This window comes from Sebastes umbrosus, chromosome 10 (assembly GCF_015220745.1).
Source record: "Sebastes umbrosus isolate fSebUmb1 chromosome 10, fSebUmb1.pri, whole genome shotgun sequence".
Taxonomy (NCBI): Eukaryota; Metazoa; Chordata; class Actinopteri; order Perciformes; family Sebastidae; genus Sebastes; species Sebastes umbrosus.
Genome location: NC_051278.1, coordinates 15,653,967 through 15,677,606, shown reverse-complemented (window position 1 = coordinate 15,677,606; position 23,640 = coordinate 15,653,967). Strand labels below are relative to the sequence as shown.

General features: G+C 41.3%; 1 protein-coding gene across 2 annotated transcripts in view; it reads right to left on the bottom strand.

Moving 5' to 3' along the window:
• The window catches only part of macrod2 (mono-ADP ribosylhydrolase 2), a 454,175-nt gene that overhangs the window by 96,976 nt on the left and 333,559 nt on the right, over positions 1-23,640 (bottom strand). For both annotated transcript variants that reach the window (XM_037782351.1, XM_037782352.1), the window contains exon 7: positions 10,647-10,677. In XM_037782351.1, the coding sequence (XP_037638279.1) occupies positions 10,647-10,677 (31 nt within the window). The remainder of the gene's footprint in view (positions 1-10,646; positions 10,678-23,640) is intronic.

Here is a 23,640-nt window from a genome sequence, read left to right as displayed (position 1 = left end):
GGGGTCAGTGCAGCTCGGGGCAGCGTGCCAGAAGGATTCTGCTCGACAGGAACATCATCGGCCCAAGGTCAACAGCAGCAGTTTGGGTGCATCGGCTGCTCTCTCTCATCATTTGTCTCCTTCGCAGCATCCACACTACCTTTACCTCTCCTATCTTTGTCCCTGTCAGCTTGGCCAAGTACGTTTATATGCTTAAAAACAGCTACGATAAACCACCCTCAATCATCACTTCCGTCACCTCTCTTGGCCACAGGAGTCACGGCCCTGTTGGAAGTGCAAAATCCACTTACAGGAGTTAGAAAAAAACATGATGTTCAGAGAAGGATTGAGTGGGCTGACTCTTTTATATGCTCAAGTACACACAAATTGAAAAAAGGTCCAGTGTTTTACTTCTACATCTTCTCCCCTTCAACACCTCCTTCTCATTCTCTTTTGCTCCATTTGCTGTGTGGAGGGTTCGGTGAAAGCTAATCTGTCAGGAGGTGGAGAGCTGGCGTCAGGCGCAGTGATGGTGGGCCCTCCAGGGTCCCTGCTCTGCTTGGCTCGGCTCTCTACTATGCTGGGGAATATGGCCGGCTCAGGGAGATTTGTCTTAGTGAGGCGCACTGATGGGATATGTGCAGTGCAGCGCCGCTGATGAGGACTCAGGTGGTGCAGTGTTATTTCTGCTGAAGGCTCCTCTACTTCATCACCAGGCAGAGCGCAGCATCCAGACAGAGAGGGGGAGAGAGACTATGGCACGTGCCATGTGGAGACAAAGGCTTACGGTGGCACAGGGTGCTTTTACATCCAGTGATGTTGATCGTAGTTATGGGTTCAGTAACCACAACAAATTTGGAGTTAGATAAAGTTAAGTTCGATAAACACAGAATCTGACCTGAGAAGACTGCAAGGCAGGTCTTTTCAGTTAAGTTGCGTCCGAAATTCCATATAAACATGCTAAAACAAGTATGTGAGATTTTTTAGTATGACCGAAACCTTATAGTAAGTAAAAGTATAAGATTTCACTTTGTTAGGCGTAATATATATTTTAAAATAATTCAGACTTCTATTCTTACAAATCGTCGTTTTGGTCACATGAGGTTGGCACGGATTACCATGGTTACGAGACCAAAAGTATACTTGGCTTATAGGCCTACAGAAAGTAGGCTTACTTACGTAGTTGTGCTTACTTTTTGATAGAGTAGTAGTATGCGTTTTCGAACGAAGCCTTAGTGTTCTTCGAGTCATTTCATCCCTTTGATTGCATTTTTTAAGCCACAATTAAAAAGCATGATTGAATTATAGAAAGAAAAATTACTTGGTTTCATTTCCTTTTAACTGAAAGGTACATTTTCATTCATGTCTCCACGTCAGCCCAGCGAGTTAAGCCAAAGGGAAGATTCATCTTAAAACAGAATTCAAATATTTTATTCCTATGATCTTGGGCATGTAGGACCTTTGTTAATGTGAAGAAAAAAGAGAGCCGACTCTAATCTCTGATGCAACCAGGAGACAGAGTCTCTGGCGCTTCTCTTAGGCATATGTAAAACACCTTTATGAACACGTTTGCAGGACCCTGGGTGACTTTCAAGGAATATTATGTATTTTATACAAAACTAGAAAACCAGAGGAAAGCCGCTGCTTTGGATGTTAACGCTACACATAGATACATAATTTGTAATGGAACAGCTCAGAGTTTACGTCACAGACAACTCTGTCTAGACTCTGTGGAAGTTGGGAAGAAAAGTTCATGTTCAAAAATATCCACTGAACTGGAACGCAGGAAAAGTAATATAAATGTGCACTCTGCTTTAGGGGGAATTTTTGCTTTAAGAACAAGCAAGCCCATTGCTCTCTCTTTTGCCAGCATGGCAACTCTTTCATATCCTATGAGTTAACTTTCACAACAAACTTGTGTAGCTAAGGTGTTTTGCTGTGGTGAGAAGGAGTGAGCAGTAGCTGCATCACCTGATAAAGCGAGTAGAGGCGAGTCAACAAGTTGCACACACGTCTGTGCTATGATGCATTCCCATTCTTTGTTTGCAAATATATGGGTAGGCTGTAGGCACATAGTGCAGACCACACCAGTTTTGTTTTTCCCGAGTGAGCTTATATTGTGAAGAAGAGACCACAACCTGCTGTTATTTTAGGGCTTTATCATTTCTAGTGGTTTTTCTTTGAGCACATACTGATTTTTTTGTATGTGGCCTAGGTTTGATAAACATATGCTGACTGAATTCTTGAAAAATACAAAAGTACAGCTTTTTTTCCTCCCCTTGAGGCAAGAATCGTACCGTTGGTCCCACTTTGCTACCCCTCAGCTGCGGTTGGTCAAGTTCACGTCTCAACACTCGTCATTCATTTTGATGAGCTGTCTACCTTGAAGCAGCGTATAGCCCCGGGGCTGAGGTATCTGGCAGTCGTAAATTCACCACAGGTGTTGAAAACGTAAAGATTAGGAAATCTGCTACAGAAAATAAAAAGACGGCAACAACAAAAACATAAAATGCCAATGTTTATCTGATTTTGAAAGGTCTTTAACAAAGATTTAGCATCTAATTTCTTTTTATTGTTGCCTAGAAACATCTATAAAATATTTTTTATAAAGAAAACCTCCTTTTAATAAAATGTTTAGAGTCTGACTGCTGCCTCTAAAGACCCTTATTATAACGGACAGGCAAGTTGGAATCATTTAAGCACAATATAATACAAAGTAGATTAGTTGATTTTGGTTTAGGCAGCAGGAGGAAAGCATTAAGCGCAGCACTGCTCTAGTTGAGGGCAGCAGCCCTGTTTGTTCATCTGGAAAGGGAGCGGGGGGGGGGAAGAGGGAATAGGGGTGTCACCCCATCAGGGCCCAGAGGAGAGGTGAGGTGACCCGGGGTGGAGGACAGAGTAGCGCCCCAGGACTCTAGACGCCGAAGCGTGGGTGTCAAATGGCCCGGAGCTCCCCTCTACACCAACACTGGGACACGGCAGGGCTGTGACCATGACCGACTTTGCAGCCCACAGAAGGAGACAGAGACAAAGAGGGATGGGAGGGTGCTGTGTGAGGAAGACAGGCAGAAAAAGAGGCAGGAAGAAAGAGAGCAGCCTCCGTGGCACAACAGATGATGACCTTCCTTGGAAACGTTCCATATAGGTGATGCCATGCTTTGTCCTACATGCTAAAATTAACACCTGACATTTCACTTTTTTAAAAAAACATCCTGAAGAGTGTTTGATTTGCAAAAGTTTAATGCTCAACCAAGTTTCTCAAAGGCCTACATTTATTTTCCTATGGGTTGGGGGTATTTTTTTTTACATTTGGCTTATCATCCATGAAAATGGTAGAGCAAGGCTATTGTTGAGTACAATGCACACTGTGTGACTCAGTTAAATGGGTTCCTGTTCCCTCTGAGCACACACTCTGCTGCCCACTGATACAGCACGTTGCTCCTATGTACCTTGAAATTCCCAACCCAGCTGGGCTAAGCTCCCTGTAGTAAACCCTAGGTTTTAAGAGAAGGGGGGACTCGCCCGGGCCATCTCTGGCAAGCTAGCAGCGAGCCATCACTGTCGAGAGATAAGGTGCCATGAACGTCTCCAACCTTCCTAATCCTAGACAGGGATGAAGAGAGCCAGAGTATGATGCTGGCTGGAGGAAAAAAATTCTTAGCTGCTTGACACCTTTGATCTGGACTGCACAGTAGAATGGCAGCGTGGACATACCAGTAGAGCTTGGGTGGATTACATATTACATCCGCATATCTCCCACAGCCACCAGTCAGTGCAAAAAACTCCTCTGTCAACAATCCTCAGATCCGTCACAGAGACAGATGAACCAGAGGTGGAGGGTGAGCAGTAAACAGGGAGATATTTGTCCTGAGTAGTGGCATTGCCGTGTTTCGGGCCTCTGATTGTTTTGATAGGGTTATAAATGCATGTGAGCGACGGCATCTGTCAGGTAAGTAGTACACTTAATGTTTGTGTCCTTGCTTTTGCATTGTGCCAGCGAGCTCTCTGCTCCGTGCTAAGATTGATTTTAGCAGACGCCTCCTAAACGGTACAGCTCATTACAAGGCTTTTGGAAAGTGCTCTTTCAGCGCCAGCTTAGATGCGATCTCCACAAGGCTAAATTGTCCACAATGCATCTTTAAATGGGATTTTTATGTATGTGGCTTTGCTTGAGCAAGTATCTCAGCCTGTGTGAGAGCATGCAAGATTTGTGAGGGAGGAAAAAGGACAACAAGGGACGAGAGAACGTGTTAGAGGGAAGAGACGGGAGGGATACAAAAAGAGAACGTGACCTCTCTAAGTCTAGGTAGTTGGACTCTTGGCACTGATCTTGTGAGACATTGAGAGGTGTCTCCTCTTTGGAAGAAATAATCCATTTAAACCCGGGTCGCATGGCGGTGATTGATGTACAAACAGGAGCAGCACTTAATAACCTCTACCATGCTGGGTGACCTCGTGGCCCACGGTGGGCACCAGTTTGTTTATGGGTGGTACCTCCGACACACTATCCGTACAGAAATTTTGTTGTGGCTAATGGGCCGGACTGAGGGATTGGACTGTCAGCGCAGTGTGAGCCCTCATTTTTCTTACCAAGCGTCTAAGGTACCCCCTGTGCACCCCTGCTACACACAACCTCCCTGTTCTGCCATCATCTGTCAATGGTGACTGAGTCTCCTGGAATATGGAGGCGTGAGAGAGAGTGTCAATTAGCATTAGCTTTCCTGACAAATCTATTTTTCTCGCCACAGAGGCCTTGGATAACTTGTTCCTGATTCCTCTCTGTCACAATGTTGGGGGCACAGGATTTGTTTTTCCACAACAATTCAAGTGTGAAAATGGGTCAAGCACATGTGCACATAACTGGGTGCATGACCGTGTGCACATATAAAGCTATGGCTATATCTATGTGTATTCTACAGAGACAGAGACACAGAGAGAGAGACTGATAGAGAGAGAGACCGGGAGGATGTGCCTTTCACACTAAAAAGCTTTTGTTTACATTGCTGAAATGGAAGTTGACCTTAAAGGTTATCTAAAATGTATAGAAAATGTCAAAACGCCTGACAAGAGAGCAGGGCCCCTTTCAGAGCATGGCAGTACTCAAGGGGCACAGGGAGGAGTCATACAGAACAACATCACCGCACTGTACTTAACTGTAGTTCCTTTGAAAGTCCCTCCTCTATTTGCCCTCTGCTGTGTGAATATCTTCAGTCTTAATCAGCTGTATTGTTCTGTGGAGATGCAGTTATGGGAAGCGCTAAGCCATTTATTGAACAGGCTGTTTAATTCCCCCCACCCTGCTGCATGCTCGGCTCTGCCCAGCCTACCCCCTTTGATGCGAGGGGCTGCTGGTGGAGCGCTACGACGGACTCCTACTGGCAATGCAGTACACAGCACCAGAGTGAACAGCAATAAGCAGTGCCCTCGTCAGCAGCGTACGGTACAATCAGTGACCCTCTCCCTCCTGCATGCACGGGCCTACCTCTGTGTCACTACAAGAGAGCTGTTTTACTCCAAAATGTCACATATCCATTTTGGCCTGTACGTCACCATCCATCACCTGACATTCTTCATTTCATTTCTTTAATTCAATCCGTAAAAGTGTCATCACTGTCAACAAACTTAAATTTACTTTTACGTTTTAAAAGCAATACTTTGCTATTTAAGTCAGTACAGTTTTTAAATCACTACAGAGTCAGACACTAACGAGTCAGACACTAACGAGTCAGACACTAACGAGTCACAGTCAAGACAGAGTCAGTCACTAGAATAAGACACTAACGGGTCAGACACAAACGGGTTAGTTACTAACCAGTTAGTCACTAATGAGTCAGACACTAACGACTCAGTCATTACAGAGTCAGACACCAACGAGTCAGTTACTAACAAGTCAGGAACTAATGAGTGGGACACTAACGAGTCAGATGTTTTTAAGCACTAACAAGTAACTAAAAAGTTCTCATTATTACTACGCGTCAGGGTCTTATGCTGCTTTCCAGACAACTCGGAACTCGAACATTTCCGACCTTGATCCGATTTAAGTTACTACAGCTTTTAAGTCACTACAGATTCAGACACTAACGAGTCAGACACTAACGAGTCCAACACTAATGAGTCAGTCACTAAGAAGTCAGTCACTAGCGACTCGGTTACTATGAGTCACTCACTAATGGGTCAGTCACTAATGAGTCAGTCACTACAGAGTCAGTCGCTACAGAGTCAGACACCAACAAGTCAGACACTAACGAGTCAGTCACTAATGAGTCAGACACTAACGAGTCAGTCACTAATGAGTTAGACACTAACGAGGCAGTCGCTAACGAGGCAGTCACTAACGAGTAAGACTCTAAGAAATCAGACGTCTTTAAGCACTAACGAGTAACTAACAAGTTCTCGTTATTACTACGCGTAAGGGTGCTATGCTGCGTTCCAGACAACTCCAAACTCGAAAATGTCTGACCTCCTAATAGGAAAAGTATGAAAAAGAACGCCACTCAAAGTACTTGTAAACTCTGGGCAAATCTATCTACCCCGACTTCATGAAGAGGCAGTTGTCTGACGTCATACTTGTAAATGGTGAACCATCAGCTAAAAGCCAACGTAAAGTATATTTGCCCTTTATTTAATTAAAATAATACCTTTAGTAAAACCTATTCTGGATGTAAAGTGATGTCAAAACATGTTGCCATGTTATTATGTAGCTGGTTACGGTAAACAATCTCTGAAAGTTATCCTCTCTGCACAAAAGTAATTCAGTAAAACGTTACAAATGCCAGAAAAATGTGGAGGCTGCACTGCTGAGAGTTCAATCGTGTGTACACGTGCCAAAGAAACATCAGTTTGTTACGGTCAGCCATGGTTTTGGTTTACATGTGCCGTCGTGCATCTTGAACGACTTGGAGGTCGGAAGTAGGAAATTTCAACTGGGAAAATTCCAACCTCTGTGTTGTCTGGAATCAGGATAGAGGTTGTTGTTTGCCGTCCAGATTGTAAAGCCCCTTGAAGCAAATTTAGGATTTGTGATATTGGTAAGTAAATGAAATTGACTTGACTTGATTTGGCTATGGGGCCACACCAAGTTTTGTGCTGCCAAAATAACGATAATAGCAAGAAAAATGGCAATGCAACATGAAGCACATTCGGATTACTGTGCAATGTGCTCCTTTCCTATGCAATACAGGAAAATATGAGGATAGGGAATGCATTTTACAGAAATGACTGCTGAACTTATCATCACTGACTGTAAAACTTGCAGTGAAATAACCAGCAAGGGAGGAAGAGGGAAGAGAGAACGAGAGAGCGAGGGAGAATGAAATTACAACTTTCGCCCCTCTTATCATTAACACTTCAGTAATAGCCATTTTGAGATGCGTGCATAGACAGGTGGCAAACAACAGACAATACTGCAGAGAGAGATGGTGAGAGGACATGATGAGGAGTTGTTGTGCAGTAAACTGTGCGAATTGCAAAAGTGATGGGTGGAAACTGTTAAACATCCCAAGAGGGGAAGAGTTCTTCTATCCAGCACAGAGTATAATTATAAACATCTAGTTATTTATAAGCCCGAAGGCTCTCTTTAGTACACACACTGGGCTTCGCTAACAAGTGTATGCTATGTTGTTTATCAGGATGCACGACCACTTGGACTGTCTCGTACCCATTTACATGCATGGAAGTTTAAGTGTGCCAACTGTCCATTTACGTATAGACCTGCAGCTGTATGGTTTGCAATCTGTGTGGAATAACTGAAGTGCACCATAATTCGTTTTTTCAGCATCCTGAATGTTAACAATGTGGTAGATGCTTTATGCCCCGAAACTGGTGAGGAATGAAAAAAAGGGAAGTTACTCTGTTACTGTGTGTTTACGGCTGGTTTAATAAGCACATCAGCATTTTGCCAGGCTCTATAATCAGTGATTTGCTAATCAGTAAGTGTATGTTGTGATGTTTTCAGTGACAGCTGCCAGTTAGTCATAATACAGGGTTGATAAATGTGGACGAGTGATGGCTTTGGATGGAAATTGCATCACTTTGTTCTGACATTTCAGAGAAAAAACAGAGGTAGTCAGTAATTCACATGTGTGCAAAGAGGCTTACAGATGCTGATACATTATTGTATATTTAAAGTACAATACAGTGTCATCTACAAATGAGTAAACCTAATAAATCTATATACATAACAGGCTTCTAATATTATGACTCTTTACACCAGAAATGGCATGACTGGCATGTCTATTTTCATATATGCTACCTATACTGACGCATGCTCCCAGTCATGTTCTTGGATTATTATAAAGATATAGTGGATTATTACACAGCTTTATTGAATACTCGATCCTGATTGGTCAATCACAGTGTACTACGGTCTGTTATTTCTTTATAACAGGCAGTTGCTATGTATAGCAGTGCGTTTCTATGGACGCAGCTCGGATGTCAGATTCTGGCGGTCATTTCAGTGTCAAATTATTGATTTATTTTCTTCTAATGTGTAATAAGCAGGATAATGTACAGCGAGCTGGTCACATGTTTGTGAAATAAACCTCTTCAAGGTGATGCATGACCTGCCGCGGTTTATTTCACAACAATGACCGGTTTGCAGTACATTATCCCTTACGTAATGTCTACCTGAGCAGAGAATGAAGTTGCTCTCCCTCAAGTCAGGTGTTCAACTGCCACTGATTTTCACCTATTCTTTTTTAGATAGATGCAGTTTTGTTTCACATTGAGCTGTAATAAGCTAGTTGCATCACAGAAATAAGACATGTTACGACACAAGGAGCAATGCAGCTCATAGAAGCAAAGCTTCGTGCCATGCGTGATATTTGTGAAAAAATTTATGAAAATTAGTGACGGTTGATGCTTCACTTGCATTTTGCATCTCAGCTGCAAATGTCTGCGTGTACAGTTAAACAGCCCAGCATCAGACCTTCATTAGCGGCAGAGCATTAAAATAACTAAACTGTGGCTGTGCTCATTTACACCATCAGTGCCAGAAAGCACCCCGCTACATTGGAAACAGTAAATTATCACCTAGGTATTATGTTTTTTTAAAAGGTTGCCAGCTTTGTTGGGAACAAAAACTCAACACAATTACACAAGCGTAAGATATTAAAATATTATGTATGACGGAAACCTCATGTGGCGAGTATCTACAGCACAGAAGCATACGCCAGGTGGACAAAACAAAAGAGAAATGAGTTGTCAAGCATCTGAACAGAATTAGGGCCATAGAACAGCTTGTTTTGTATTCTGCATTTCAGAGGGAGATTACATCATTCTTTGTGAAGCAAAGCCTCCAGCTCTTTCAGTGAAGATGGAGATGTAAACCCATAAAGGATTTATCTGTGATGACTGGAGAGGCCATGGACAGGTTATGAGTTCATCGCTTTTGAATTTGTTTTACATTGGGCCCAGTTGCATTATCATCCTCTCAAATGTATATGGGAACATCTTGGGGAAACAGTGTTTGCACCATAGGGAGCACCTGGTCTTGTTAAATGGTCTCAATTTCCGTGGCAGTAATATGATCACGGAGAGTGATCAGAGCACCAAACGACTCCCACGAGACGACTGCTCAAACAATTACAGATCCCTGACCATGTTTAACAGTCACTGGCTCACATTGGCCTTTATTTAAACCAAGGCAAAAGCACAGTGGTACACAAAATAGGCATTTTGGTCATTTGCAATTATTCAAATTCAAGTAAGTAAACCAGAGTTGTGGCTGCTTTTTATAGTACCGTACTGCTGCTGACTTGTTGTTAGCGGCAGCAAACGGAAATTAGCATGTTTATTAATCCTTACATATTTGGCACCCACTGTGATTATTATGTGCAAATTCAATGGATGGCGTATACTGTATACAGTGTGTCAGAATGGTGAGAAAATAATTATTTCTTCTCAGCAGAGGCAGTTTACTCTATTATATAAACTCAAGTAGCTTCCCTGCATCCAGCACCGTTTGCCATCATAACTTCAAAGCCTGTTTATATCACCAAGTTTGGCATGTTTTCAATGTGACTTTGTTTAAATCTAATTAGCACACTCGCTCTTTGCCAGCGATGCCTTGCTGCATATCGGGCCTGGTCCCACGAGGGAGCACAAGCATTGTTCCGGGTCTACTTTCTGTTCACCTTATACTAGGTTGTGTCTTTGTGCAACATGGTGTAAGGTGAACTTGTTGGTATGTTTCCACGTACTCTATTCTTCTTCAAAGACAAAGCCTGTACCCCCTGTACTCCCCTTGATGCAGAATTTGAATATAATATACTTTATTTGTCCCCTTGGGGAAATTATTTTTTTCATTCTGTTGCTTTTAATCTTGATTTACACACACATGCATCAAATATGGAGAGATGTCAGCAGCACAACGCCCCAAAGCAGTTCGGGGTCCAGTGCCTTGCTTAAGGGTCCCTCAGCAGTGACCCGGAGGTGAACTGGCACCTCTCCAGCTACCAGTCCACACTCCGTACCCTCCGGTTCCCAAGCCAAGACCCTACGGACTGAGCTACTGCCGCCCCAAACTGAATGATGTTTGCAACATAAGGCAGGTGCACATAGCTATTATGTGCAGCGTGTTATGATAAAACATGTATGTAAAGCAAAAAAATAAAAATAAAAATACAATGGCAAAGGAAACCAAACAAAATAAGAGAGATTAAGCTTACCATAGATGCCTGTGGATATACATGGGAAGGCCTGTGTAGAAAAAGACAGAGAAATAAAAGTCAAAACATATTCACACGGATTGAATAATGGGACAAAGCAGCAGCTACTTTTATCAATCTCATTGAACACTAGCACAACATCTGCATTAAACTGACGCACACCTACTGTTTACCTTTGTATGTTTGTTGTTTACCTCTACTGCTTCACTTGTTCAATCCCAAGAGGAACAATTTACAAATCCCTTGCGCAAATCCCTGCAATACTAATGCAGAACTGTATTGTAAACCATACTCCAGCTCCACACACACGCACACACACACACACTTTGACAGTGTACCTTCCTCTTGACATGTAAAAACAGGCACATTAAATTCATCCTGGACTCGAACACCCCTACTCACACACACATGTTAGATCGATTATCACGATCACACTGCTGCGTTAAAGAGGCTGTTGGACTGTCGGAAATCCCATCATGCACTGTTGCACGGCTTATCATTACTTAATGCCCATACTTGATGTCCATAACAGTCGTAGTTTGCATATGTTGCTTGAGGGGATCAGACTTGTGTGAATTCAAAAGGTACGCGTAGAGCTTTCTGCTTAATAATCTCCAGCACATGAATATACAAATGAGGTCGACTGATCCTGTCTGTCGCCTACAGCCTAAATTTACACACAGACCTTCTCTTTCATCGATGTCTTAGCCAAGGACTAAGGTTGCTTCGCATCTAAAATGCATTTTCAGCCTATTGATACATGAAATTAATTTAATTTAATTAATTTAGCGAGATAGACTGCTTTAATTCTGTGTAAAGTTGAAGGAAACTCAGCCGGGTCTCAATAACAACAAGGATTATCACAGCGGGACTTCATTCAAATGATGAGATAAATAAAGACAAAATCACAAAGTCATTGTCGCCACATTTGGATCAAAAGCAGGAATCAATGATATCCCACCAACCAATAAAGTGGTAGTATAGGGACACATACACAGAACAAAAAGAGACATGCAGAGAATCAGAATCCATATTATGAATATTTTAGCTAAAGAGCAAAAACCTACATATATTTATGGCTGTCTTTTCCAAAAAGATTATAAAAAGTAACCACCTTGTAATAGTTCTTGCTTTGTAGCACTTTGCAGCAGACATATTATTCAAGCATGGCTTTATAGCTGAAAATAGTTCCATTATTCTTTACTTCTGTGAGCAAATACATTATGATACATAGGCCTCGCTGTAAGCTTCCCTATTTCACATTCATCTTTTTAAGTGTATTAATAAACAGTAAAGAGAAAGGATTTTTTCAAAGGTCCCATTTGTCCTCAAAAGCCGCTGAATACGTGCTTTAGTTCCCGCATTCATCAAAAGGCGTGGCCACAGCATTAATATAATACGATGACAAATGAAGGGGAAAAAGGGAAAACATTTCCACCAGCAGCTCACGACTATGAATATAGAACAACAAAACACTACAGAGATTCATCAAAGAATAGCACGCATATGTCAGATTCTCCCCGTGCCAAGACTAAGCCCAACAGTTTGTTTTGCCACACTGACCCTGTCAAGTTGTATTTAGAAACACGCTGTTGTTGGCAGCCATGCCAAGATCACTTCGTTTTAGAACTAAAAACACAATTAATGGATCTGAAAGAGAAAGATAACAAACACACGTCTGCTCCATGGTGATTACACAAACAAGTTCTAATCTGGTGAGTCTTTTCAACTAAGAGAAGAAATAAACTTAATTCAGACATTTTGAAAAGTACATAACTGATGAAAAAGACTGATAAAAATATAGACTTTTTCCTTTAAAGCATCACAACCTCTGACTCCCCTTTGAAATGCAATGGCCAGTGTGTCCTTACTTTATGCGAAGAGGAATGAGTCTCCGTTTGTATTCTTATTTACCAGTTTTCAGGTTCCGCCTGTCAAGGTGAATCTCTCTTCTGTAGGGTGATTTAAATCTTTTACCGGAGCTTTGACCTTTCCAGATGACTGTCTGGGTCTGACACAAACCACAGATGATGAAGCGTGGAGAAGCATGGCCATTTTTAGTCCTGCGCCAAGCGCCGCCCACCATGGCACATATTGAGACTGAGGGCACAAAATGGTCAAATATACCAAAACCAACGGTTTCAGAAAGAAATAACAACTGAGATTTAAACTAATTCGTATTTGGAAACCCCAAAGGATGTCTAAATTAATAACAGCACATATGAAATGCAGTGCTTTGTATAGGTGTAATTTATAATTCAGGGACTCAATAGCAACATCTTGGCATTTAGACCAGTGAAAATCTCAACAGCTAAATTATGCCAGTTCTACATTTGGCAACAGTCGATACAAACACGAATCAAGATTTACTTCAGCAGGAAGAATCTATTTGAAGCTGTGTAACAATAAGGAGGAAGTCAAATGAATTTAATCTTCAGACAAGATGAGTATTATTTCCTGTCAATGCCTGCAGCCAGTCTCGGCTGCCAAACTGATCCCGAGCCAGAAGCCTCGTTATCTTCTCTCAGCGACGTCAGAGTCTCTTCAACTTGAACTTCTGCTCGGATGGCAACTAAACCTTAACACACCGCGGGCTGTGGCAGTGACATACCATCAGCATAATCAATTAAAATCTTTTTTATTAGTTCCCTGGCTGATCCATTAAAGGGTATTGATCTTGCTGGTGTGAAAAATGCATCGGGTAATCACTTAACGGGATGCTGTAAAGAGCTGACACCTTCGTGGCACATGCACACACGTCACTTACTTGTTTAAAGGACGGTTATTGCAAAAAGTGAAGAGACGTATATATGCAATAAAACTGTAAAGCCTGAGGAGCTGTTTGGCAGATGCACCTCCTTTTCATGTATAAATCTGCCACACATTGCAATAAATGACACTAAGCTATGCACAAATTATAAATGGTACTGATAATCAATATCTGTAAATACCAACATGCTCAGTAGTATTTATGAGCTTCAAGTGTTGTTGAACAAATTAAAAGCTTCAATAAAACTGCTGTTAAATAAAACTTTCTGAATGTACAGGTGAGCAAGGGGAGGACGCCAGTACCTGTTTACTGCAGTAGTAGTACCTGCTTTAGTATCACATTTATTCCCATGCAGAGTGGGGTTGTAAGAAAACTGTGATAAACATGAGTATCACGTTATTATGTGTTGTGATACTCTATAGGTTGTAGCGGGCTCAGTTTTAAAGCTAGAGTGAAGATAATGATAGTCATATGAAACTAGAAAACCTAAGGAATCCATTGGTACCACCCATGTCATACTAGCTTGTCACGAAGGAGGCTAAATAATGCTCCAAATTTAGATTAAAGTTTGGCGAGGAAAAACTGGCATGGCCATTTTCAAAGGGGTCCCTTGACCTCCGACCTCAATATATGTGAATGAAAATAAGTTCAATGGGTGTCCACGAGTCTCCCCTTTACAGACATGCCCACTTTATGATAATCACATCCAGCTTTGGGCAAAAAACATGCTGTTTTTTGCATGCAGTATAAATGTGTTATTTTTGCCTATTCTAAAAATGGTGTATTTCTGGTGTGTTCGTTATACTATGACAGTTTTCTTATAATTAGATTTAAAAAATCGCAACATATCGCAATATATTGAATCGTTACCCCTGTATCATGATACGTGTGGTGAAGGTCAGTCCTAATGGAACTGTTATATCAAATGGAACTTTTAGAGACAGAAAACAAATGATTGCCGGAGTCCTTTAATTTGCTAAAACCGCATAAAAGCCAAGAATACTACATGTGAATGCAATAAAGAGCTGCAGCAGATTTCAGAAGCAGCCACAGCGTGCAACGCTGCAAGAGCAGCAAATCCTGTTTCTCTTTTTCTCTCCCATCAACGCCGGGCCACCGTAGAAGCTATTTTGATAGTTGTTAGCGTACATACTTGTACACCTGCTTACATTGTATAAGGTCCAGAGTTAATAAGGACAGTCAGCGGTATATATGACCTATGATTCGCGGTGGTTTAGGTTATTATTTCTATCTCTGGCTGCTCATTAGGAGTGAGTCAGCATGTTCGCCCGCACCCTGGCATGAGGCTGTGCCTGACATGTTGGCTTGTTGCTGATTTTCTTTGCTTAGAGATTGTTCAGAAATTGGTCACCAGGGAAATTATTCTGTTGCCGGGGCTCCTTCCTAATCTATCACATCTCTTTAAAGTGGAGCACCTTTCCTCTCGGCATCTCTGCACACAGCTCGCAGTATATTAAGTACAGCACAGAGTGGCTGCAGTGATCAATGTTGGAAAACTTGCCTTACATTCAGGCATCCTTTTTAATGAAGGCGTTAATTATAATTCACATGCATTTACTGTAATGGTTACATAACCCAACCGCTTATTAAAACAATGATTTATTCACCTCAAAGTGTGACTAGAGTTTTGCAAAGACAGTGCTCATAAAACTAAGTCACTGTTATTCCACTGAGAGCATGATAGCCTGCAGCTTTCAGTCATTTGTTAAGCAGCAGGAAGTGACACAGTAAAGATGGCTCAACCTGTGGCAAATAGCGGCTGCCCTGCTGTAGCTGTCACCGTCCCATGAGCAGACAGGTACAGGTAAGAAAAGCATGCAGGCACACAGTGGCTGCAGGATCGTGCCGGGGGAGCAGCTCGTCTCGGCTGGCTGAGTAAATAGCACTGGACACAGGGTGCTGCCCCCGTAGCTTGAAGCCTCGAAGCCTGTTTGCAGATGGAAGCTCTGCTTATAAATCACAGCGGCAAGGAGAGACCTTGTGCAAATGCAACCACAAGTATATGTTATTATTCACCACTGTTGCCAGCACAGTGTGGGTTTACAACAGAGTATCAGAACATGAATCCGAGAGAATCCCCTTTGTTGACTGCTGTAATTCTTTAAGCATGTAGGTCATGCCTGGTTTCTCTGTCTGAATCAGCTACCTGCTGCTGCCCGGGAGAGCATGTCACGGTTACAGATCAGGATATTCAAATATGACACATTAACACCCTTTTATTCTGCATAATACCACACTCCGTATTCTAATGTGAGAGCTGATTGTTTGAGTGTCATTATGCTAAATGGAGGATGGAGAAATGCAGAGGGTGAGAAACCTGGAACCTAATGGCCCGAGTCCCACCACCCGTTTTTATACCTGCCGTGATCAAGTATAACTATTATCACAATAATACCTGAGTGTCCATTAAGGACTCAGCATCACTGGCTGTGTTTACATGCAGGGACTAACTTACCCGCCATGATACTCTGGAAAAAAGCTTATTACGGATAAGCTGTTTGCATGCATGCACCTCTGCAACCTTGTGATGGAAAATCTGTGTTGTAATGAATAAACCAGAACAGAACCCTCCTGTCCTCCTCTGGGGTCCTGTCAGCAATGAAGTATGAAAACATGCCACCACCAAGTACTGTAAATCCTTTCCCTAAGCAACAGCAGGTAACGTCTGATAGAGAGGAAAAAAATTGACAATCCAGACTATAGAAATTGTAAATAATGCTTACCACAATGTTTTTGTTGACACCAACATGTAGCTATCGCGCTGTGCGAGCGCGAGTCTGCAGCAGCAATGAAAACATACAGTGAAAGGGGTAAGACGTTCCCACCTCACACCTAAATATTTAATATTGAAATGTGCCAGCCATCTTAATCTGGTCTTTTATAACCACAGTGAGAGGTTTATTGTGTTATTCTAATCCAAACATAATATGAATCATTTTAAAGCAAGATTACTTAAGTAAGGATTATCAGAGTTCTCTTTGCATGTAAACAAACTTTGCGACAATTTGATGAATAAATCAAAAACATTTTTTTGCTCCCAGCCTCCCTATTTTCCACTTTTTGTTACAGTATAATGTTAGAAACTACAGGTTATTCGGTCAGTCTGTAGGACTCCAGACATGAGGACGGTGTGCATAAAGGGCTCAAACAGTGGGACAAGTGGTGCAGATATTGGGATTGGACCAAAGACAGATACAGTAGTTGGACATAATGAACAAATCTTTTGCCTTAATGAAGCTCAGGGTGTTCTATGATTGCTTTCATCACACTGAGTTCCACAGCACCGATTCCCAGCTGCACATGCAATGGGAGGGAGAAAGACTGCGGCATGTCTGTCAGCCAAACGTGTGACAGAGTTGAGATGAATGGGCAGAAAAAAGGTGTAAATGCTGCAGCATGTGGATAAGGCCGAGCAGTGGAGCACATACAAGCAGCTACTGAACTGATGGCTGCTTGATTCATTGGTCCATGACCAGCTGTACTGTATGGTTGATGAAGCACAGTTCACCCTGAAGCCCAAAGCTACAGAGCACAGGTAGACGAAGAAACTTTTGGTCATTAGACTGAGAACGAGAAGGAACTTTTAACATAAAACTGTAAAGTACCTGCAAAACTAACATACATACATACATATTATATATATACTGTATATAGTTTACTATATATTGTAGTATTTTATACATATACTAATTGTGACACTGAATCCCTCAGTGTTAAAGAGTGAGTTTTTAGAACGGCATAAAAATGATACTACTCTGAACTGAAGGCACATGCAACCAGACGTCTACTCATATTTATGTATGACTACTCCTGCTCAGTATCAGTTGAAATTACATCACTGACCACTGAGCAACGGAGAAGCAAAGACAAAAGACAGGAATTCACATCGGCGAGACAAACTGACTGACCTCTGCGTAACCCGCACCTGATTGACAGAATTGAAATGAGTAGGCAAGGAACGTGGCAGGTAAACTCAATAACGTAATGTATTCCTACTATTCCACTCCTCTGTACAGCTGCAGGCAGTCTTCCTTGTCAGATATCTTCTGGTTTTTTAAAATACAACTTATTGATTAGATTAGTATACTTGTGGTGGGTGAAATCAAGACATCTCTGCAGGCTGATCTGAAACGCTGTGGATTATAGAGAGAGAGCCTCAGACTGACAGGTGGGGTAATTGACCTGTGCCTGTCATCATGTCTTTATTTACCTCAACTGAAGGGAGAAACAGGTCTTTATTTGAGACAGGCTGTTATTATCATATTGTCGTAAGAAGTCTTGCTGTTTTTGATCTGTCTCCTGTTTGTTTGGGTAATTTGCTGTTAATGGAAAATTGCTTTGATTTTATCTATCAATCAAGAACAGTATTTCTGCAGTGTGGCATGACTACATTGTCCCGCTGGTAGAAATAATGCTGCAAATAGTATGCTATCCAGAATTTACCATGTGAGCCATTATAGTACAAGTCATTTGTCATTAATTTGTTCCAACACACCACACGATTATTTGAATATCGGCTTTTATTTCTCAATTTGTGGTACAGTATCTAACATCCGCTTCCTTTAAAGCCTTGAACTTTACCTCTATTAAGATCCTCACCCCGACATAATTATAATGGTCTTATGAATTTTTTTTTATCGTATTTATCGCAAGAGCCATGACATTATAAACTGTATGAGGCGTTTTGATTGAATCCTGAGGTGGAAACAAAGAAAGCAGTAAATGAAAAAATAAAATAAAACATATGCATGGTAATTCTGAGCAAAATGTTTGATTTGAATATTTGAACCTCAACACTCAGCAGTGTAGGAGACAGACACCATTCAATATGCCTCAAGGCCTCCAAAGCCTGTGATTATTCCAATGAGTGCTTCAGAAATGTAGAGCATGGTGTGTAGCATTAGAAGTCATTTGCATTTTGGGGGCCTGAATTACAGGTGGGCATAAAGAAATGATCAAAGCAGGGAATAGGAGGATTCTGTCTGAATCCATCAAACTGCTGTTTCATAAGGTATCTCCAAGTGAGAAAGCCTCTGAAATGTTGAAGATAAAACGGAGCAAAAGAGACAAGCCGAGCCATATATCCCTCTATGGAAGTTAAAACCAGGGCATATGTGGATTTTCAAAATATCCACACCCCATGTCAAACTGTCTCAGTAGAGATTAGCAGCATACGGAGCTGGGAGGTTAGAATTATAAGTAATCCTAAAATATAGCTCATGATTTGTACCGCGCAAGAGCAGATGAAGCCCAAGTGGTTGATCTAAATCAGTACTAAAATAATAATTTGGAAGCATTTTTCATGAGACATAACATTAATTTCAATTCATATATCAACTTCAACAGCACATTTAATCAGAGAAAGGGAAAAAAATAAGGGTTTCTGGTGTTGCAATGTGAAAGCCAGCCTACGGTACCCTTCCAATGTAAGGCTACTAATTAGACAATTTTTTCCTTTCAAGGCGTCCTTCAACATTTTTCAAAAGCACCATATCAAAGGGGCTTCAAAGCCAAACCCTCACTCTGAATTTTGAGGTGACAGAACAGCATACATATGAAGACTTGGAGCATGGCCCCTGTCTTTGTGCCACGACCAATGTGAGACAAAAATCATGGCTGCTGCATATTGCATACTAATGACTGCCACCAGACAACCTACAAAATAAATGCCTGGCTATACTGGGGCTGTATTCTGTGACAAAAGCCTCGCTAGCATCCCCAAACTGACCAACGTTGTGTGAACCAAGCTACTAAGCAACCACCACTGACATCTAAAGGGAACATGGATGATTGATGATTTAAACTGACCTTTATTCCGTTGCCCTGCATTATTTAGAGTATAAAAGGTGTATTGATGAGCTACTCTGTGGTTAGGGATGTGCTAGTATTTTTGACACTACATGTAATGGGCTAAGAGCTATTGCGCAGCGGTTATAGAGGAGTCGGTGTAACAAGGTAAAACAGAGAAAGTGCATGAGGTCAGCAGGGTTGCTCAAATTAATATGCTTGATATGAAAGTAGACACTATAGCTGCAGCCCAGTAGTCACCAAGAATATCGGAAGCGCCGTCATTGAACGATATCCCTCACTGACATCAGGAGTTTGGATATGAATTCACAAATTCCAATCAGTGGGCAATCTCCGAGTCGGAGAATTGAAGCCAATGTGGAAGTGCCTTAAACTTGCATTCTTTCTAATAGCCAGCAGGGGGCGACTCCTCTGGCTTACAACTTTAAACCTTACACAGTGTGTTTTCAGTTCATGAAAGTTAATTGTAATATTTTGGTCACCTAGAAATGGCTTATTCAACGTTTGGTTGTGCTTAGCTCCACCCACTCGCGTCAACTTCTGATTGCAAAAAAAACAACTTGACAACGACAATGGTGACGGCCAAAATGCCAAACTACAGTCTATGATCCCAGTAGAAATGAACTCCCTACAGCCTCGACCTTTGAAAGGACACCGCACAGTGACAAAGTCATATTGTTTCTCATCACAAAAACCTTATACAAGATGGCAACATAGATTTCCTGCAGATAATAACATAAGTTTGTTTATATAAAAATGAACTTCAGGAATTACACAAACAGCTACTTTTAACATTACAGCTAATTAAGAGACCTTAACCTTACTTTGTAGGACTTTTTATTGAGTATCTAATTGTATAAAATGGAAAAGCTAAGTAAAATATTACCCAGATTAATGTAGATGGGAGATCTGCATAGAATCATAACAGATGATAAAATAGGCCATAACCACATTTCCCAAAACACTGCATACAAAATAAAAAACTAACATTCATTAGGAGACCCAACCTCATTAACTGCAAATCGAATTGCGCTCTCTGTACTGGTGTAGCAGTGACCTCATGGTAAGTACATAATTATTATTGAACCATAGGAACACATTTTCCAATTAGAAGAGTGTCTTTTTCCTGTATACATTAAGGCAAACACACACATATTCTTCTGATTTCTTCATTGGCCTTGTACTTTAGGAATAATTACTCCAAAATTTGAAGCCTGGGATGTTTTCGTCAACTGGGAATTTAACGGACTTAATGAATTCTTTGTTAACGGAAGCTCAGGGTGCTCTGTGATTGCCTTCATCGCGCTCAGTTCCGCAACACCGATGAAAGTTGATCCCATTTGCCCAACTCCAGTGATAGATATACCCGTGTGAGCTCCTGTGATGCAATGTTGAGGGTCTGCAGTATGTTTACGAGCCAAGGTAGACTGGGGTGAGATGAATGGGCAAAAAATAGTGCAGCTTCCGTGGGCAGACAGAGAGCCCTGGATAATTTGAAGTTTTTCTTTTTTTTTTTTAAACGTCTGTTGGAGGCAAGCTATTTCCATCTGTGTTTGTGCTAGAGTAGGCTAAATACATAACTGATCTATCTCTGTACTGAATGGGCAGGGATGAAATTGATATTGATCTTCTTACTGTATGTAATGCTCGGTAAATCAGCAAATAATCCCAAAATGTCCAAGTATCCCTTTAGAGTTTAAATGCATCATTCTATAGATTATTCTGTATAGGGTCTTGGATGGCAAAGTAGAGGGCAAAAAAAGTTAGACAACAGCAATAATACTGCGTTATCTGTCAAATCTACCCTTACCAAAAAAAAGTTTATTCCAGTCTGCTATTAATATGCTTCTTTTAAACTTAAATAAGAGAGTATGCTTTCAGTTTACTTTGTATGTAATTATCAGAGATATACTTAACAAATTATACTTAAGTATACTTGGCTTATACTGACAAGTATACAGAAACGTCTACAGGCTTTTACTGACAAGTATACAGAAACATCTACAGGCATGCAAGAAAAACTAATTTTCACTAATTTTCATCACAAAACATCAAGTCAAATAGCAAAATAGTTCACTTCATAGTATAGCATGCTTTATAAAATACAAATTAGATGTAAACTAGTTGTGCACTCAAACATTACTATTCTTACACTTAAAGTACACTTAAAAGTATACTTTTATAAAGTGGGCCAATTTAGTCCCAAGAAGCGTTGAAGTACACTTACAAGTACACTACTAATACATTGATATTAGTATACTTACAACATAAAGTAGACTTGGGAAATATACTTGAACTTTACTTAAGTTTACTTCATAATAACTTGAAGTATACTACTTTTACACTAGAACATGATCACAGGTCAAAATTCATTAACTTATTTGACACCTACTTGCTGAACTTTAGGTAGATTTTAGTATCACACAGTATACACATATGCAGTTAAGGAAACCTCCATGTACAGCAGAGCTTTGGTTCAGAGTATGAAAGCCCGTTTCTCCATGTAGTCCGTGGGCAGACTCGGCCGCAGCAGTGCGCTTTCACTTTAAAGCTCCCCACAACATGAAGCCATAAATCTGAGCTTGCCCAGAGGTAAGAGCAACCAACACTAATTAACAGTAGCAGGATGAGAGGTCAAGGCCTGTGTCGTATTAGCGTGAGAAAACACTATTTTTCAATTTCCAGCATATACTGGTCTGGTGCGCTTTAAGTAATAAAGATTGCACCACCGTGTGCACGAATATAAATATATTTACTGTATACACAATAATCCATAAATGTTTCTGACCTCAGTTTATTCCAGATGCATGAAGGGCTTTCAAATGATATGACTAAATTGTCTTTATCCATCTGACACTTTAGATATGAGGACTGCCTAAGGGAATGTCCACAAAGCAAGATCCACAGTAAAGCTCAATTTAGGCATACGGCACAGAATTGGTTTTCAATGAATGTGTCTCTAGCTCTTAAAAGGACTTTGGTCCAAGGACATAGTAAGCTCTGAGGAGGTCAGCTCTCCCTCTGTGCAGACCTGTGGGCCGTTCTCTCACACTTTGATCCGAGCTCTGATGATGGTGTGGCAGGCACGGACTCAGGAGTGGAGGGATTAGGGACAGGAGGGACACGGGGAGTGACGGCTTCCTTTGTGTTCGTTTTATCCTCATTTTGGGCATAACGGCAGGCAGCATGCAAACCCAATGGCTTCTCTGAGGTGTTTCTTTTTTTGGGGTGTAAAATCCTCAACTCTTAAAAGAGAGATCAGAGGCGAAGCAGGCTCATTGATAACTGTATAATGGCTCACTTAAAGAGAACAGGCATTTCGCTGAGATGGGCGCATGGGTTCAAACTGCAAGCTATTAGTCATGCTGTCGGCTCATTTCCATATGTGTTTTATTGTCTCATGGGCAAAGGCTACTGCACCTCCTCGCATTTATTGCTCTCACGGTAGGTCTAATGATATTCACACCTACGGCAAAAACAAAGGGCCTTGTATCTCTTTGTCTGCATATGAAAAGGCCCTTGAAAGGTGACAACGTGAAAGCACATTTCAGTTTTGTGCGCCTTTCTTTGATGAGCTTTTAGCCTCACTTGTCTGGAACACTATGAAGCTACATCTTAGAAATCATGATTATTACAGAATGAATATGAATTCAGTATTGTGGACATGTCTTGTGTAAAGTGACAAGGAATATCTCAAGAACAACAAATACTTACTCATGAGCAACTTTGAAGCCAGTTATAAACATGAGAAACCCAGTTATTCCCCTGAACACACAATCATAACACTATCCAGCCACTTAAAAACTGGGATAAGGGCTTATCCAGGTAGAGCCGATTAGTTCTCAACTATTAAATCAATTGGTTTGAGTACAGAAAACAAAGTCCTTGTGTGTTTGTTTAGGCTGCAGTACATATGAATCCCTGTTATTGTAGAGTTGAATTGTGTATCAACAGACATTGAATTTCACTGGTATCTGGACCTATAACATCACTAAGGTGACAGTGTTGCCCTGTTCACCCTTGCTCCTAATAATAATGCTGTCTGAGAATCAGGACTACACAGACTCCCGGTGGTCAGCTGATGTAAACACTGTGTAAAGGTAATTACGATGGGATGAGCCGCTGTGAGGATGCCTAATCTCTTCCCCTGTCCCCACATTTCAACTCATCTGAAAATGTCGGCACACCGAGCCCAGCAGCTGCCATCTGAACCTCATGGTCTCTTCTTGCAAACCTCAAGGGGAGAGCACATAATACACCTGCCTTGTCACGTAGGAAACTTCGAGGCAGGTACAGGGATGTGGGGGGATCAACAGATGTGAAAGTGTTGGTAGGAGTGCTCCCCAAGGCTTGTTGCCATCTTCAAGTAGTCCTGTCACTTTCACACTACAGTGC